The 17,810-nt window shown below is 41.4% G+C and overlaps 1 protein-coding gene across 3 annotated transcripts in view; it reads left to right on the top strand.

Annotated features, from left to right (window-relative positions):
- Positions 1 to 17,610, top strand: part of MAGI1 (membrane associated guanylate kinase, WW and PDZ domain containing 1) — an 810,123-nt gene extending 792,513 nt beyond the window's left edge. The window contains exons 20-25 of one of the 3 annotated variants that reach the window (XM_006893841.1): positions 8,730 to 8,823; positions 8,952 to 9,012; positions 9,811 to 9,954; positions 12,298 to 12,436; positions 14,475 to 14,563; positions 16,859 to 16,915. In XM_006893841.1, coding sequence (XP_006893903.1) covers positions 8,730 to 8,823; positions 8,952 to 9,012; positions 9,811 to 9,954; positions 12,298 to 12,436; positions 14,475 to 14,563; positions 16,859 to 16,915 — 584 coding nt within the window. Of the gene's footprint in view, positions 1 to 8,729; positions 8,824 to 8,951; positions 9,013 to 9,810; positions 9,955 to 12,297; positions 12,487 to 14,474; positions 14,564 to 16,858 lie in introns of those variants that run through there. The other 2 variants (XM_006893840.1, XM_006893842.1) reach the window with 2 other exon arrangements.
- The last annotated feature ends 200 nt before the right edge of the window (positions 17,611 to 17,810 follow it).

Below are 17,810 nucleotides of genomic sequence, written 5' to 3'. Positions count from 1 at the left end.
TTTTTTAGTCATTAAACTCTACCTATATAATATGCTGCCATTACAAAAGCTAAATAATGATAATAATGTGGAGACAGTGTTGTTTCTGTCTCAGAATAAGTGAATACATCAGTGTTTTGTTTTTGTTGTTGTTGTTGTTTATATTTAGTGAGCAAATCTCAGGGTTTGTTCCTAATCTAGTCACTCCTATTTTTTGGTTAAAGATTTAAACCTCTACATTTTTGGTAGGTTATCTTCAAATCTTTGGTTCTTTGACCCTAGTAGGTCAAAGATGGAGAGTAATTATTGGCACTTAACAAGCTGGCCCCAAGGAGACATATGGCAGCGTGCTGACATCTAATGGGTACAGGCCAGGGATGCTATTCGGTTGCCTAATGCAGAGAATTATGTGGCATAAATCCCATCATTCATTTTATAATCCATATCTAATCTGGTGGCTGGGGAGCTGAACTGCCCATCCAAAGGGTGACATCTCAGTCCACCAGCTGACCTCGGTAGAATGGTAGACGGCCTCCTCTCATGCAGTTTACAGCTTCAGAAAATCACCTGGAGGGTCACTTGTGAGCTGATTCCATCTCAGGGGGAAGCGGGGGGAATACGCCAGTGTCAGTAACTATAGACGCTTTGAACATCAACTTCATTCAAAGCAGATTTTGCGCTTGGATAGAAATTGAAAATTGTCCCAAAATATTTAAAATTTATTTTGTATTCCTTCAGTACACCGCTAATATGCCACTCTGCATCAAAATTCCTGCTGAAAGATAGCATTTCTTAAGGAAACAGGATCTTTAGAAATAGCATTATAACAGTTCTGTGCCATTGATCTACGTAGTAAGAAAATCATGCCCCTTATCCAAAAGTAATTTACCAAATCAGTATTTTCATAGAACTATTGTTGGGAGAGGAACTTTAGTAGTGTTACGGTTAGAGCATTCATCTGCTAAGTAAAAGGAGGGCAGTTTGAGACTTACCAGCTCCTCTGCACCAGGCAGATCGGCACAGTGACTGCAGCAGTGGGCTTGAGTGTGTCAGAGATTGTGAAGATGGCACAGGATAGGACCGGGTTCATAGGGTGGTTATGGGTTGTACTCAACTTGATGACCCCTAAAAACAGCAACAGCCACTCTGTGGGAGAAAGATGGGCAGTCTTCTATAAAGATTTACAGCCTTGGAATCTGCAGGGGGCAGTTTAATTCTATCTTTCTGAATCAGAATCAACTCTGGTCACACTGAGTTTTAGGTTAAGATATTGTTAGAAAATGGGCCTTATTGTGTAAACTTTGATGTCATCTGACTTTTTGGGAAAAGTAAATCTAAAATCAAACAATAAATACTTGAAAATTGTTGGTTTCAAGAACATAAACTTTCTGTGTCCCCAAAATACCCCATGCCGAATGTAGAGGAAAAAATAGCTCCTTGAATGATGATGTACTTCTCTACTTCAGATGCATAGTTAGTAATTTACCATCTGGTCCAGAGTCCAGTCCACCAATTCACCACTCTGAAATGCTGTAACAATTTAGGCAAAGTGATCGCAAGATGATAGAACATAGGTTTCTAATGGAAAAGATGAAGGAAGCCAGAAAAATAAAAAACGATCCACAGAGCCAGGTGTAGTTAATACACTTAGAGGCATGCATTTATCCACGTGCCATGGAGAGATTCCAGAAGACTAAGCCATAGCAACTGGAGTCAAGGATTGACTTACTGGATCTGTAACATGACAGTGTCAGAATCCCCGGGTCAACATTGCTGTGAAAACGGGGATTTCAAACAGAATGAGAAGAAGAAAATAAATCACTCTTTGAGAGAATTGCTTAGAAAGAGTGTTAGATATCAATGTTACTACATTCAAATGAAATGCACCATTCAAAGGAACAACATGTGCCACAGTACATACAATAGGTGGTATTTTCATGTAATAAACCACAGTAGGAGATATTTTTTTTTTAATACCTGAAAACAAAGGAATCTAATAGGGGTTGTGTTGCCAACCCAAAAGCAAATAATTCAAACCCACTGGTCGTTCTGCGGGGGAGAAAGGCGTCATTCTCCTCTTGTGCAATTTACAGCCTGTGAAAATTCTCTGAAGTGTCAGCTGAGAATCACTTTCAAGTCAGTGGCACTACATTGTCAACAAGAAAGCATATTTATTTGTAAGCTAAGTATTTAAGAAAAATAAAAAGCAAAATTCTAAAAGACATGCAGCTGGGCAGAAAAGACCTCTGGTGATGTGGCAGTTAAGTCCTTGATGGTGGAAAGGTCTTGTTACCATTGAGAGTGACAGCCTTGGAGACCCTGGAGGGCAGTTGTGCTCGGTCCCATAAGGGTCCCTCCGAATTGAAATCGATTCAGTGGTCAAGAGCTTTGGTGTTTTTCTTTCTTTGTTTTTACCTTGGTCAGAAAGAAAAAGCAGACATCAAGTTGGTAAAATGTAATTGCAGATGGATACATTTTAAAAGCAGCGCATTTTCTGCTGAGGATATGGTTTCACTGGGTGATATTTCAGGAATTGTTACCAAGAGAATAAAGTCTACACCGATTTCTTAGTATGTTTCAGAGGCTGTGCACAGCAGGCAGAAACATGATGCCTGTTCTCAACAGCACATCACCTCTCATTCGTGGTAGCCCCATGTGTTTCAGACAGAGTTTTCAGTTACTTGAGATTTTGGAAGTAGATTGCCAGACCTTTCTTTCGAGGTGCATCAGAGTGAATGTCAACCTTTAGCGTTTCACTTTGCAGTCTAGCACTTTAGCGGCCTTTGCCATGCAGAGATCACTGTCTTGGAAATTAACATTGAGACAGAGGAGTTGTTTCCAGAGCAGTGCTGAAGTGGTCCAGAATAATCTTGCAAGTATCTGAAAGGTAGAGAGAATATGAGAGTCAGGGTTTGATGAAGAAAAAAACAGTGTGGATCAGCTTTCTTCCTATGAAAGGGGTGTGAGCATTATAGTTGTGGTAAGAGAGAATGTTCTGGAACACCTGGTGGATGACGGCATTTAGGAACATGCACTCTAGACTGGACAGTCCTCAGAGCCTATGCTGAATTCTCTTGCTGTCTGGCTCACTTTGCCTGATTATCTTTCCCTTCTGTGAGCCGCCTCAGCATCACGTGTCTTACAGTTGCCCTCAGGCTCCTGCCCCCTTTTCTCTCTTAGTTCTCAGTCTTTACTCATCCCTTCGAGCAAATACTCCACACTATAACTCCCTTTATTGACCTTCTTGTATTGTTGGAAGGACTTCTCCACAGGTCTGGGTCAGGGGGCTTCTTACCTTCTCTGCTCCTACTGTCTTTTGAGACTAAGGTTGGTTGTAAGGAAGGCAAAACATTTTCTCCTCTTAGAAACAGGCTAGGCATAATAAATATATAAAGACAGCCCAGACACGACCAGAAAATAGCTGTATGTACTTGAACTTGGAGGTTGACATGTCATAATCACACCTGCCTCCTACCATTGCACCATGTGGAAATGGTCTATGAAGACTGGCTGTGAGGGAGAATTTGAACAGGCCCTGGCCAAACCACAAGAAAGTAAAACCATTAGCTTGGTTCAAGTTTATATAATGAAAATATTTATGAGCTCAAAAATTTATTATTTCTATTAACAGTAAATACATACTTCAGATCACTGATTTAAAGGTATTTGCTTATATAAGAAGTAGGGCTTGGTATCTCAAATATTGCTGTTTCCTTAGCCAAAGCATGTTAAGTGTAAAGTTGCCCACAGAAGGGCTTTGCGAACATGATTACTGTATTACCCATGGTCACAGAAAACACGGTTACAACCACATATGTCTTCAAAGTCTCCCAAAACTTTTCAAATATTCATGGAATTCAAACTCTCAAATGCCTCCTTCAAATATTTATTGCATATGTGTTTATGCATTGAAATATTCATGAAAGCAGTGATTGTAGCCATTGTTGAACTGCTTGGCTTTGTAATGTGGATTCCGTAAGGGAGACTAAGGGATATTGGCACGGGAACAAGATTAGAATTGCAATCACTTCTCATGGAGGTTGAAACCTGAGTAAGGAGGTCCTGCCGGAAAAATCAGGCGCTGATTTACACCAGCTTGCAGACAGTGCCCTGAGAGATAGACTATGACCCCTTTGTAGATGAGCAGTTGTTAGGGAAGTATAGAGTGGCATCCTTTTTTATCCCATGGGGAGCCCACGTTGGGATAAACACTGTTAGAGAAAACTATGAAGGGCAATTTTTACAATTACACTAAAAAATCTGCAATCCATTCATCTGTCCTCAAATTTTAAAAGTCAGACACATCAAAACCCCTTAATATTCCTGATGCTGGAAGGCATAGGTATGAACTCTTTACTCGGGCCCTTCTCCTCTATGTTTTCTATTAAATGGGGCACATTTTGTTGTGGAACAAAGCTATAAACTTGCAACAGTGAGCTTCATCTCTATTTTTAAAGAAGCTGGAGTACATTTTACTCAACCTAGTCTTGGCTTGATTCCAGTTAAAGATTTCAAAGTTCATTAAAAGCGGCATGATTTTATTGAGATTATAAAACATCATGGAAGTCTTGGACATGCTAAAAATTATTTGTCTTCTGAAAATGGCCTACAATGTAGTCAAGAAGTCAGAGCAGGTAATTGGGTGTTTTAATTAATCGATGATACTTAATGAAATTAGTGGTATTTATGTTGTATAATAAAAGCATTGTGTTTTTTAAAAAAATGGACCAATTATTTAGGATTTCCTTGCTCCCATCACTTTGCCATATAAGTAAAATAAGACTAAATGTGAACTATATAGGTTATAAGGGAATCTTGGGGCCTCATGGTAAGACAGTACTGTCAACTTAAAGTCAAGAAGATCAAACCCACCAGCTGCTCCAAAGAGAAACCTGGGAAGTCTCGTGCTGTGAAGTTCACAGCCTCTGGAAAGACACTCGAGGGTCATTTATGAGTAAGTTGTGAGTAGACAGTAATAAGACATATAAGTTGTGGCCTCATACAGTCCCTGGATTTCATTCCCACTACCCCCTCTTTTTTAGCTATAATATCCCTAGTACCACAGCCTTTTCTAAACCCAGCCTGCACATCTGGAGAGGGTGAAACCAGGCTGCTCCTTAGAGGCAAGGATTCTGAAACTCTGTCTGACATACTTTGGGCATGTTGCAAGAAGGGACCAGCCCTTGGAGAGGGATGTCATGTTTGGGAGAGTAGAGGGACGGCGCAGGAGAGGAAGACCCTGGATGAGATGGATTGATTCAGTGATTGGGGTAATGTGGGTAGGTGTGTCAGAGACAAGGTTGCCTCAGGATAGAGCAGGGTTCAGAGTTGTACACAGGGTTGCTTTGAGTCACAGGTGACTCAATGGCACATAACAGCCTCCTCTTTCTTGCTTGTGGCCTTAGACACGTTAGATGATGTCACATATGTTACTTCTCCTCTTTCTTGCTTGTGGCCTTAGACACGTTAGATGATGTCACATATGTTACTTTTCTAAGTTTCAGTGTTCTCGTCTATAATTGGGAATAGCAGTTATCCATCAATTGCTGAGTTGTACGAAATAAAGGATATAATGATAATATATCATGCTTGACATACTGTAAATTGTCAGTGTGTGGTTGTGATATATAAAATCATGATAAGAATTAAAGGGGGGAAAATTCTTTGAGCTTAACTCGACATTTATACACTTAAAGTTAGCAAAACTACTTAAACTTCAACCCCAAAAAGATTTATATAAGTAGAGATAGTGAAAATAACAAATGAAAGATAGGAAGGTTATTACTAAAAGTTCTTTTATATATGTGCTGAGTGGTTATTTACTATATTTCATCAGATCATAAAAGTCAATGATAACAAACTTGAAAGCTAGATCAATTCTGCCTAGAAAAGGCTGGCTACCAGCAGCAAAATAACTTTAAGGGGACCCACTGCACAATCCAACAATTAGAATGACTTTTAATTACCAGGAAACATTCCTTTTAGTATCGTGGTTATGATTTCCCCATGGCCCAAACAATCCTGTGATTTCCCAGAGAGTCTCCATGAAATGAATTACCATGAGCAACGTACAAGATACCATAGGGCCAAGATGAACGTTATGGCGATTCTCAATGGGCTGTTTGTCCTCTGGCCTAATCACTTCTATTTACTAACGTTGTTCTGCCAGTTTACTGCCCTAGAATGGGACTATCTGGATCAGTTTCCTTCAGAAAGCTCTGAAGAAAAGGTGTTTTCCTTTCATATGTTTAGGCCATTAATTTGTACTCATAGCACCCTCCATGACAGAGTAGTAGTGCCTGTAAGGTTCACTGGACTTTATGGGAAGAGGTCACCAGGTCTTTTCTCCTGAGGAACTATCATTACATGCCAGCCACTGACCCTTAAGCAGTCAAGTGGACCATAAATTCAGTAATGACATGCTTTTAATATTGGTTAGGGGTACTGTACACTACCAGTATAAAAGATATACTAATCATTCCTCAGCAGTTTTTATGTTCCAGGCACTACTTCACTTTCCTCATTGATAATCTTGGCAACAGTTTTCTTAGCTGTTTACGCCATCCCTAGTGTGCAGATGAGGAAACTGAGGCACAGAAACTTTTGCCTGATGTGCAAAGCCTAAATGTTCTGAGTCCAGCATGTTAAGATTTTGGGGAGCTGTGGCATAGGGAGCATGAAATAAACACCCCCACACTCACAGGCATATTGGAATCTCAGAGACTTAGAGAAGTCCTGTAAGATAAAGCACATACACAAAAAGCATTTACCTTTAAGTTATCAAAACTTGCTTGACCACTGGTTCCTCTTTGTAGAAAGATTTTATAAGACAGATAAAAACATTGCCCCAAAACATAAATGAGATTCACATTGGTCTACTCAGCTAACTCATTCCATCAAGTCAGATACTCACTTACAGTAGACTTTCCAGCAGGTTTTCAGCGGCTTGTAAATCGCACGGAATGAGACTGCCCGTCTTTCTCCCTCAGAACAGTGTATGGATTCGAACTACTTGCCTTTGGGTTGGTGCACTAGGCCACCAGAGCGAGTTGCCTTATTTTTTCTGATCTTGTGGTTTAGCTTTAAGAATCATGAAAAAAAAAAAAAGAATCATGAGCTTTATGGCTAGAACATAAGCTATTCAAATAATACATAAGCTATTCTTTACAGTAACAAATGGTGTACTAGAAGCAGTGACAGGAGAGCAGTAAGCCACTACTACCTGCTTGCTGTTGTCCGACACTATACTGAACATTTCAGGTACTTCCATCAGAAGGCAGTCGCTGTCATCATTCTCTTTAATCAGATGAGGGAAATAAAACTTGTAAGCGGATAAAAGAGTCTTGGAACCTGAGGCTGAAGCTCAAGCCCACACTTGCTGTGTGTAATGCAAGCAGAGTGACAGGAAGCTACACCCGGGTATCCATGTTGTTGAGTGTGGTCTTGTCGACAGTGACTCTCAGGGAATCTATGTAGAATAGATTGTAACCTTGCCTGATTCAGTGCCATACCCACAATCTCTGCTGAACTTAGGTCAGATATTGCAGTCACTGTGTCAATCATTAGCTAGACCAATATCTATTCACCCATTAGCTAGAGTTGTAAAATAAGGAATATATGTAGTCCCGGGACTCTAGTGAAGAAACAGACATTCCATGCCTTGGTACATAGCATGAGTAGAGATACCATTCCACAAATGTTAGGGTACCTTCTGTGAAACCTAGGACTCCTGCAAGCTTGTAGATTTTGTGATACAGTGAATTAAGTGGAAACTTAGCAGCTAATCACTACATTGGCGGTTTACTTGCTTAGAAAATTCATGCCAAGTTGCATACTGTCAATGTAAAGATAAATATTAAAAGTGCTGCTTGCTCATAGTTCATTGCTCTCTGTCTTGATCTTAGCAGAGAAGTAATTAGTGAGCGAGCAGAACTGTTGCTGTGTGAATGAGTGCATTTTAATATATGCATGTTGGTCTGCAGCCTATAGGCACACATCTGAATAATTTTCAAGTTCTGGATTTCCAAAGTTCCTGAGATTAATGAAGTTGCTTATGAATGTGGTTAGTGGAGAAGAAAGTCAATTTACATAAGAATATGACCATATTCATTACATTAGGGTGACTATGATTTATTTATACAACTTCTTTTAACAAACTCTGGCTCTAACTAATACAAGTTTTAAAATCCATCTTTCATGAGTGATAACCAAGATCTCTACCAAGAATGCCACATTTTCAGTTGTACTTCATTAAAAACAATGGAGAATAAACTTCATATTTGTGTGTTTAACAAGATGTTGGCACAGTTCCTATTTTAATATTCACACAAGGAAATCAGGCAGGCTTACTAAATATTGCTGGTAAGTTGCAGGGAATGTTAGTAGAGACATTTCTCACTGGCTTGTAACAAAGGTAATTTTGGTGTGGGGTTGTGATTTACGGGGGCTGCCATTTTTTAGTGTCAGAGTGAAATCCTGACAATTGTAGAGTTGCATTTCCTTTGTCAAGCTTCCTTATTTCATGGAGAGATCTGGTTGGGAGGAGGGTACTAGGAGTGTTCATGGCCCACATCATTGGAGTTCTTAGAATTTTTTTAAAAATTCCAAATTATTTAGAAACTCAAATCAGAACAGTTGATCATTGTTGTGAAGGTATCAGAGTTGTCATTCAGGCGTTAGGCTTCTACGCATCCTGTTTGATGGTATCCTCTCCGTGCCTTCACTTTTTCACGCTCTGTCTCACCCTGCAGAGTCCTCAAATGCCACCTTGCTGACCAATGCAGAGAAGATCGCCACCATCACCACCACACACGCCCCACCTCAGCAAGGGACCCAAGACACAAGGTCAGGCATGGCTCGGTTTCTTTTCATTGTGCCAGGAGGAAAGGAACCCGTAGATGACAGTTCTTGCCTTTGATTGGTTTGCAGTCTCCGCGTGGGTTGTTTATGGTTTTCTTCTCTCGCTTTGGCAGGACCACCACCAAACCAAAGCAGGAATCTCAGTTTGAGTTCAAAGCACCCCAGACAACACAGGTGAGAACAACCTCTTTTCCCCTCTTGTTTACCCTACACGTTTCCTTCCAACTTTCTAAAGTTATTTTTGCAAGCTAGTTTTTTTAAAGCACCCTCAATTACAATAAATAATCTTTTGTGACGTGATTTGCCCATTATGTGCGCGCGTTTAGTTGTCTAGGAAATGACCTTTGAAAAAATATGCCGATATATCCTTTTCTGAGAGGGACAAAAATAATAAAAAATTATAACTACCACAAGGATTAGTGACCGAAACAAGAGTCAAGCTACTTGTAAGATTCATAAGCATATTTATGCCAAGAAAATATCTTTTTGATAAGAGGTTTCTTAGCTTTGTGAATTTTCTAGTATAATCCATATAGTAAGATGCTTGTCTCTCAGGATGACAATGGATGATGCTTCGAAGTAAGTAAAATAAAATTGGGGAACATTAGATGAGGCAAAGTTAAGTAGGTCTCCTATATGCTAGTTTTCTGAGCTCTACTAGCATATTCATGAGAAAAAGAACTGCATACTCCCCAGATGTACAGGACTGGCATGTGGTTGTTGGTGTCATCGTGGAAGGAAGGTCACGGGTATATATTGGTCATGAGGCTGAGAATTGAGAACATACCAAGTGTTACATAAGGGACAGTTGTTCTGCCACAAATCCTAGTTACATCCCTCTTGCAAACAAACCAAGAGACGGATAGAGACTGTACCATTTTGCCAACATGGCCTGATAGAGAATGTGCTTGCATAAGGGTGTGTGGGGGTATAATTTCTACCAGCATGATTCCATTTCATTTCTTCAAATAGGAGCAAGATTTTTACACTGTGGAACTGGAAAGAGGGGCCAAAGGATTTGGCTTTAGCCTTCGAGGCGGCCGAGAGTATAACATGGACCTCTATGTCCTGCGCTTAGCAGAGGATGGTCCTGCAGAAAGATGTGGGAAAATGAGGGTAAGTAGGAAGCAGCAGAGTGAGAGGTGATGTCACTAAATCCTCTGCAGTCACTTCTTGGTATCTATGGCTGCAGCCTTTGTGTTCACGAGAATCACAGCATCGATCGCTTTCAAAAGGCTCGTAATTCATGACTCCCACCCTAGAGTATATTTCTCACCTAAAGCACAGTTAGCTGCCAGAGTTAGGTAAGCCCTGCCAGCTCTTTGGGATTGACTGAAGGATTAAACTCATTTATGAACTTGTTAAAGTAGCTTTTTTCTGAATCTTGGCTCCTTGGTACCTGTGCTTGGCCTGTAGCTGAAGCATCACTTCCCAGGGTGCTGCTTACTGATTAAACCGGTTTCCTTCAAGGCGACTCTGACTCATGGAATCCCCAAGTGTCTGAGCACAACTGTCTTCTGTTGTCAGGGACAGGATTAGATCATCAAGGCACCTCTGGGTGGAACCACCAGCATCCTGGTTAGCAACCAGGCTTGGTAGCTATTTGTACAAACCAGAAAGCAGAAAGGCATCATGACCCTGTAAATGCTGGGTGGTGAGGTCCATCACTCTACAGAGCTTTTTACCCTAACCTGGTCATGGAGAGAGCAAGTTGAACACTTAGCAAAGAAGTGATGACCCACTCACTGGCAGGAATCTATAGGGTTGCTAAAGTGTGGTTGTTAAAGCTGCAGATTTTAAATGCCCAGATTCTGAGACTTAACTCTGTCCTGTTTCATTGTCTAAACTCTATTGCTGTATGTAACTATTCCTCCCTTTTCGGCAGATTAGATGAGTAAGGAAAAAAGAAATCATATTCATGATAGGTCACACAAAATGAAACATAGACATGGGTAACGCTGAAAATAAATCACAGTGGGCCAGGAAAGAAAAACGTGAGTGAAACTGGATCTGAAAGGCAAGAGGAGAGGGGGGTGATCCAAAGGGTGGAGCATGTAAACATTATTTGTACTTATAGGATAACCCTGACTTTTAAGTTTGCCCTTTTAACATGTATGTGTGTATAATTATTATTATTTTAAAAAGTAGACCATGAGTGTGGTTTTAAGGAGATTAAACAGTGTAAAATGGTACATAGTTAAAATCCTATTTCCAAGATAAAGCAGTATTACCAGTTTCCTTTATATCCTTGAAATAATTTGTACTTTTACAAGGAAAGGCAAATGATGATTAAATTCCTTTTGTTGATATTTCAAACACATGGGACAATTTCTTGTCCTTGTGTTCAATCGCTTAGAAAAATTCTGATTTAAGGAAATAACATTGTCATCAGTTCTAATACTATCCAATTTACAAGACCTATTTTGATAGCTAGATTTGATGCCTTCATCTAAATAGACCTGGGGACTCTCCTCATCCCCTTTATAAATGAGGAGAGAGAGAATCCCAAAGGATCACATAACATGGTCTCCAGCTCAAAGGCTTTTCACTCTAACGTTGAGTTGGTTTGTTGTGGGGTTTGTCCTCTTCTGCCCTCTGTACTCTAGGGTTTATGAGAGTAGGGTTCAACTAGGGCTAAACACTGCGCTCAGTCAGTCAGTGGGAGTTGTCATCTGCAGGTTTGACTGGGAAAGAGCTCCCTTGTGTGGTACTTGGAGGATCCACTGCTGCTCGGGCCCTGGGTCTCTGCAGGGCAGCCCACAGCTGGCTTCCATCAGGACAACAATGAGCTAAAGAACTCTAGTAAGAGAAGCCAGAAGGGCCTCGTAATTCTGAACTGACATCCCCTCAGGTCTGCCATATAATAGATTTAGAAGCACATCATGAGCTCTGGTGGCCTAGTGGTAAGAAGCTGCACTGCAATCCCAGAGGTACACAGTTCATCTCCACCAGATGCTCTGCTGGAGAAGGAGGGGCAATCTCTTCTGTACCAGTCAGACTCCGTTTGACAGTACACACACACAAAATAATAAAAACAATTAAATAAAAAAAAAAGAAGCACATCACTAAGTCAAGTCCATGTTGAAAGGGCAGAGATGTCATAGGCATGGTTCAGGGACTGAGGGACCATTGCGAGTCATCTTAGAAGCCATCATGCTTTTTTGTTCCCCCAAGAATCGCTATTCCTTTTTACTGTTTTATTTCCTTCTTTTAGTCACTCTTTACCAGTACTCTTCTTGTCTATTTTTTCTTTTTCCTTTAGAATTCAATCTCAGAAACTTTTTAGTTTTGCTTTCAAATGAGTCTCCCAAGCACAAAAAGATTCTCTGGAATCAAAGACTCTCGATAAATACTTGTTGTGTCAACAGATGGAAGACTTTGACATTCCGTGGACGTCACGAGATGGAGAAAACCCTTTGTAGCCCTCTCAATTGTGCTCTTTTCTTGCTTCTTTGGCAGATTGGTGATGAAATTTTGGAGATTAACGGCGAGACCACCAAAAATATGAAGCATTCTCGGGCTATAGAACTGATTAAGAATGGCGGCCGCAGAGTACGCCTGTTTCTGAAGCGGGGAGACGGCTCGGTACCGGAATATGGTGGGTCAAACTATGAAAACATTCCCTCCTTCCCTGGCATGACTCCATGAATTTGTCTCCAGCCGGCAGCAGGAAATCCCTTTTGTTTCCCCTGTTCACCAGTGTCTTACCAGCCTTTCGCACCATGTGATTATTTGCCTCGCTTGTTCTGAAACCTCTACACATTTCATCCTTTTGCTTGCTTACGTGGACTGGGGCGTAGCCCGAGACAAGGCCTGGGTAGCCCCCTTTCTGATAATCAGAGAGAACATTTTGTCTAGTCCGACCAAGAGCGAAGGAATGTTTGTTTGAACTGTGCCAAACTGTTTCTCAGATTCACTTGTTAGCACAAAATGACTCTACTCCTTTTAAGAAGCAGGAAAGCAGGTTTCCTGAGTGATATGTGGAGGCACAATTTTTTTTTTAATAATCTTTTTTTGGTTCCTTGATACTGTTATTTAAGAGACATGAAATTTGGAGATGTAATGGGGGTTCTGCTCACCTCCTTTTTTGCTCTGTCTACAACTCTTCTCAGCCCCCCAGCGGTCCCTTACCTCAGATCAGACCACCAAGCCCACTACTATTCTCAAACAAGCCTGTTGATATTTAGCCATATGTTTTTAAGTGATAAAGGATGAAATAAATAGGTTCCCAGTGCTCATCTTGAGGGGAAACGTGTTACTATACCTTTCCTGTGAGGAAAGCCAACATAGAGTTCCTTTGTCCTATCTGTAGACATGAATTGAGCAGACGGCCATGATCCTTATGTAGCTTAGTGTTCTGATGGGAAAATATTGTATATTATAATAACTATGTCCTATTTATTTGAGATTCTTGTTTAAAATGAAAAAAAAAAACACAAAAAACAAAAAAAGCTATGCCCTAGATGTAGGGCTTTTTTTTCCCAACCAAAGGTCTACAAAAGTTTCTATAGAAACTGTGATTGAATGCTCCCCATATATGTTGGTCCCCTTTATTAGGGATTTCTCTGTTACCGTCCTTTTTTTCTGAAAGTCGTCCTTGCACAATTCCCAGTTGCATTTTTGGACTTGAAGGATGCTTCATTCAGGAGAAAGAGAACTCCTCGGAAGGGCAGCCTTCCCAGGGGTTGGACGCATGTACAGGTGCAAAGTACGAGGGCCCCAAGGTGGGGCCGGGGCGTCAGCTGAGCCCCTGGCAACATGGACAACCACCGTGGGAATCATTTTGACAACAGTTAAGATGCTATGACTATGCATTGGACTAACCCTCTAACCCATAGGTGTGTTGATGCCACTGAAACTGTGTAACATTGTCTCCCTTTTCTGTCTTCCCTGCGCGTCTGTTGGATGTAATATTTCATTTGAGAGTCATCGTCAGTAACCTGTGTACCTTCTCAAAACCTGTGTCTGTTGCACTGAGGATGAAAATCCAACACTAGGAAATGTTCTTTGGGCTAAAAAATAAAGATCGTTTCATAAGTAATGTGGTTTCTCCAAGAAAGGTTGAACATACCAGGGTTGTGCTGCTGTACTGTTTCCATGTCTCAGTTGGACTAAATCTCTCTAAATTGATTGATTAGAGTTCACAAATGGGTTATGATATGTTAAGTTCCAATATTTTTCTGAATTGATTGGAACCTGCTTCTCTGTGAGGCTATTTTTGTAATGAGTTTTTTGTACTTAATTTAACTGCCGCGGTCTTTTTGGGGGTGGGGGAGGGACCTTGGTTCCTTTGTTGTTTATTGTTAATGCTTTCCTATGCCAGCCTGTCATTGTTCCAGTTGTTTCAAAACAAAACGAAACAAAAAGGATGCATCCATTGCCTGGGTTCTCTAGTCACCTCTGACTGTCTGAAAACATCACTGTTAACAATTGCGGTCTCTGCAGCCTTATTTGAGTTGCCTTAGACTGTCTGACTGGACAAATAAACTCTCTTTGCCCTATGTTAACAAATGAAGATTATTTTTTTTTTCTTTCCTCTTTGTTATAGGGAATCTAAATGTTCAACTTTTTCTCTTTCTCTCTCTCTCCCTCTCTCTCTCTCTGACTGTTCTTGGTGCTGGGCCTCCTTTCCACAGCGATGATCCCTCCTAATATCGCTGCATGTATGAGAAATGAAAAAGTCGGGGAGGCTTGCTTCTACCTTATGGGCCATAATCAAACTACGGTTTGTAGCTCAATCAATACTAGGTGTTTCTGTGCTGTGGCCTAATTTCCTCATTGCTTCTGCTTAGCTCTATTTTGATATGTTTGGCAATTCATTCTGAACACCCTGCCTTCTTTGAATTGTAAGTACACCGCTGACCCTGTTGAATGTCTTGCTTTCCTATGTCTTAAAAGTAGGTGTAAGGTACACCAGGGTCGGGTTTATGATAGTCGTCTTAGCTACCTTCCCTCCCCCAAGTCTTAAGTTGACTGTCTAAGAATCTGTGTGTGTTCAGGTACCTGCATGGTATTTAGAAAGAAAGAAAAAACCTGTCTCATCACAGGGTTTGATAGGGCTTTTGAGACAGGAAGAGATTTCCTGGTTGGTTAGATAATTGTCTGAAAATTACAGCCCATTAACTTAAATATGTTCGCAGCCTGTTTTTATAAATAAAGTGTTTTAAGCTATATCTTTTGTTTTTTAAATGTATTTTCTATGGCTGTGTTAACTCCAATGCAATTGAATATTTGCAATAGAATATATGACCTGCAGAGTTTATATTCATTATAATCCCTCAGAGCCTAGAATATTTATTATATAGCCCTTTACAGAACAAAGGTTACGAGCCCCCGGTCTTATGTGCTGTCGAGTCAGAAGTGACTCATAGCTGATCTTCCAGCAGGTTTTCAAAGGCAGTAAATTGCACAGAAGGAGATGTGTCCATCTTTCTCTCACAGAGCAGCTGGTAGATTCAAATCACCTGCCTTTGGTTGGCAGCATAGCTCCTTATTCACAAGGTGACCAGAGCTCCCTAACCCCCACTGTAGGTGTTGATGAAGCATCCATGAAACATCATTTAAAGTTGGCTTTGTTGCCATGAGAGATCCTTAGTGAGTACCCAAGTACCCGTAAATCCCTCATCTTCATCACTTGGTACACACCACACAGCAGGGATCATTCCAAGCGCTGTTATTTAGAATACTAGAATATCTATAAGTTGGATTTAGTTGTCCCCAAACATTCCTCGTTTAAAAAGAGTTATAATAAAGTCAGTTTTCACATAAAATATTTTTATTGGCCCTTCAGAGCTGTGACTTGGAACGCGGTCCTTAATCCGTACCATTTCACAGTCTCCTCCATGTTCAAGTCCATTTCTCTTCCCTACTCAAGCCATTGCCGGTGGTATAATAATAATAAATGAGAACCTCCGTGGGATGCTCTGCTTTCAGATCTGGGGCTCGATGGTGTAAGACACATCCCAGTAACCCCAAAGCTTATAGATGCAGTTAGCTCTGGTGGCCAAGTTCAGCAGGAGTTTTACAGCTAACTCAAAGGCGGTACCACACTTGGCATTTGAATCCACCAGCGACTCCGCAGGTAAAGGATGGACAACTCCTCCCCTGCCGCCAAAATCCAAAGGCTGCTCAGCTATAAGTTGGTTCTGACATGACATCGGCCATGATGCCAGGTTGGACATTTGATGGCATGACATCAAAAAGTTTGAGGTTTTTGAAAATTTTTTGCATATCATAAAGAAAAGTACCTCTAAAGATTATCACTGAGGCCCATGTGTACATGATGGCCTTCATTCTTCTCCTCTTTTTATGTTGGTTTGAAAACTTTACATTTTTAAAAACTTTTGATTCTTTTTAAACTTCCACATAAGTGGTTGAATTTAGTGGAGCCTCACTTACATGGCACTTAATCAGCAACATGTGACTAACATTTTGCCTTTTAATCTCATTATTCACCTCCTTTAATTAGCTTTTCCATCAAAATTTGCATCTAGTGAATTGCATAAATCCTGAATACAGATTAAGGAATTATTTACCTCCATAGACACCTATTTGTAGAGATATGTTATTGACCATTTCCATACCTCCCATATTTCCATACCCTGTGCCCTCAGATCATTATACCAGGTTACTTTTAACCATATCCAAACAAGTGTTCTTTAATGAGAAGTATATTTTCTTTGTTCAGAGTGGAGAAGGCGGGTGGTAGGGGAAGAGGGTCAAAGTTAAGGTGTAGTTATTTGGATACTTCTAGATAGATGATTTGGCTTGTGTCCTTAAAGACTAAAGTTATGACTGAGTTAAGTAGAGAGAATAGGCTAGCAACAGAAAGCCATAAGTACTAGTTTATAGCCTTAACTAGTTGCTGTTCTTAAATTAACTAAGATTCAGTTGGCTTTGGTCTGACTGCTTTAACAGCTGTTTGCTTGTTGTGACTAATGGGATGTGACATGTGGGATTGGTGGCAGGAGCTGAACAGCCTTTATACCAAACCATGGCTTCTCGTTTCTTTTCCTGGCAGACCCCAGCAGCGACCGGCACGGCCCCCCCACCAGTCCACAAGGTGTTCCGGAAATGAGAGCCGGCCCATCAGATCGCCGACAGCATCCATCATTGGAGTCCAGTTATCCACCCGATCTTCACAAATCATTACAACATGGGGAAAAGCGGGCACATGTCAAAGACCCAAAAGGCACCAGAGACCATAGCAGACAGCCCAACGAACACCACACGTGGAATGGAACTTCTAAAAAACCCGACCCCGGGGCGTGCAGGCCCAAGGACCAGGCCCCCGAGGGACGAAGAGAAACCCCACCTGAGCGGCTGGTGGCCAATGGACCCCAGCGGAGGGCTCCGGAAAAGTGGAGGGAAGGCACCCGCAGTGCTGACAATACTTTGGAGAGGAGAGAGAAGCATGAGAGAAGGAGAGAGGTGTCTCCTGAGAGGAGGCGGGAGAGGTCACCCACCCGCAGAAGAGACGGGTCTCCCAGCCGTCGGAGGAGGTCCCTCGAGAGGCTCCTGGATCAGAGAAGGTCCCCAGAGCAGAGGAAGGTGGGCTCTCCAGAAAGGAGAGCGAAGTCCACCGACCGCCGGCGAGCCAAGTCCCCTGAGAGGAGGAGAGAGCGGTCACTTGAGAAAAGAAGCAGGGAGGACAGAGGCCACCGTGAGAGAGAAGAGACCACTCTGAAACCTGAGGCGGCCAGAAGCTCCAAGCATCCCTCCGAGCAGAGGCGACGACCATACAAAGAGTGTAGCACCGACCTCAGTATCTGAGCCAGGCGCTTCCAACCTTTACTGTGTCAAAGGTTCTTAGAGGAAGGTCACTAACCTCAACTTCCTGTCTTACCTGCAAAGCATCTGACACCCGAGGATCCTATGAATAGCAACAAACATTTTATGCATTTGAAATCTTATAAGAAAAAAAAATTATATATATGAAAGTGTTGTGCCTGATGTATAATATTAAAGAAAGT

Source organism: Elephantulus edwardii, unplaced genomic scaffold (assembly GCF_000299155.1).
Source record: "Elephantulus edwardii isolate Elephantulus edwardi_28Jun2011 unplaced genomic scaffold, EleEdw1.0 scaffold00132, whole genome shotgun sequence".
NCBI classification, from domain to species: Eukaryota; Metazoa; Chordata; class Mammalia; order Macroscelidea; family Macroscelididae; genus Elephantulus; species Elephantulus edwardii.
This window is presented reverse-complemented; position numbering and strand designations above follow the sequence as displayed.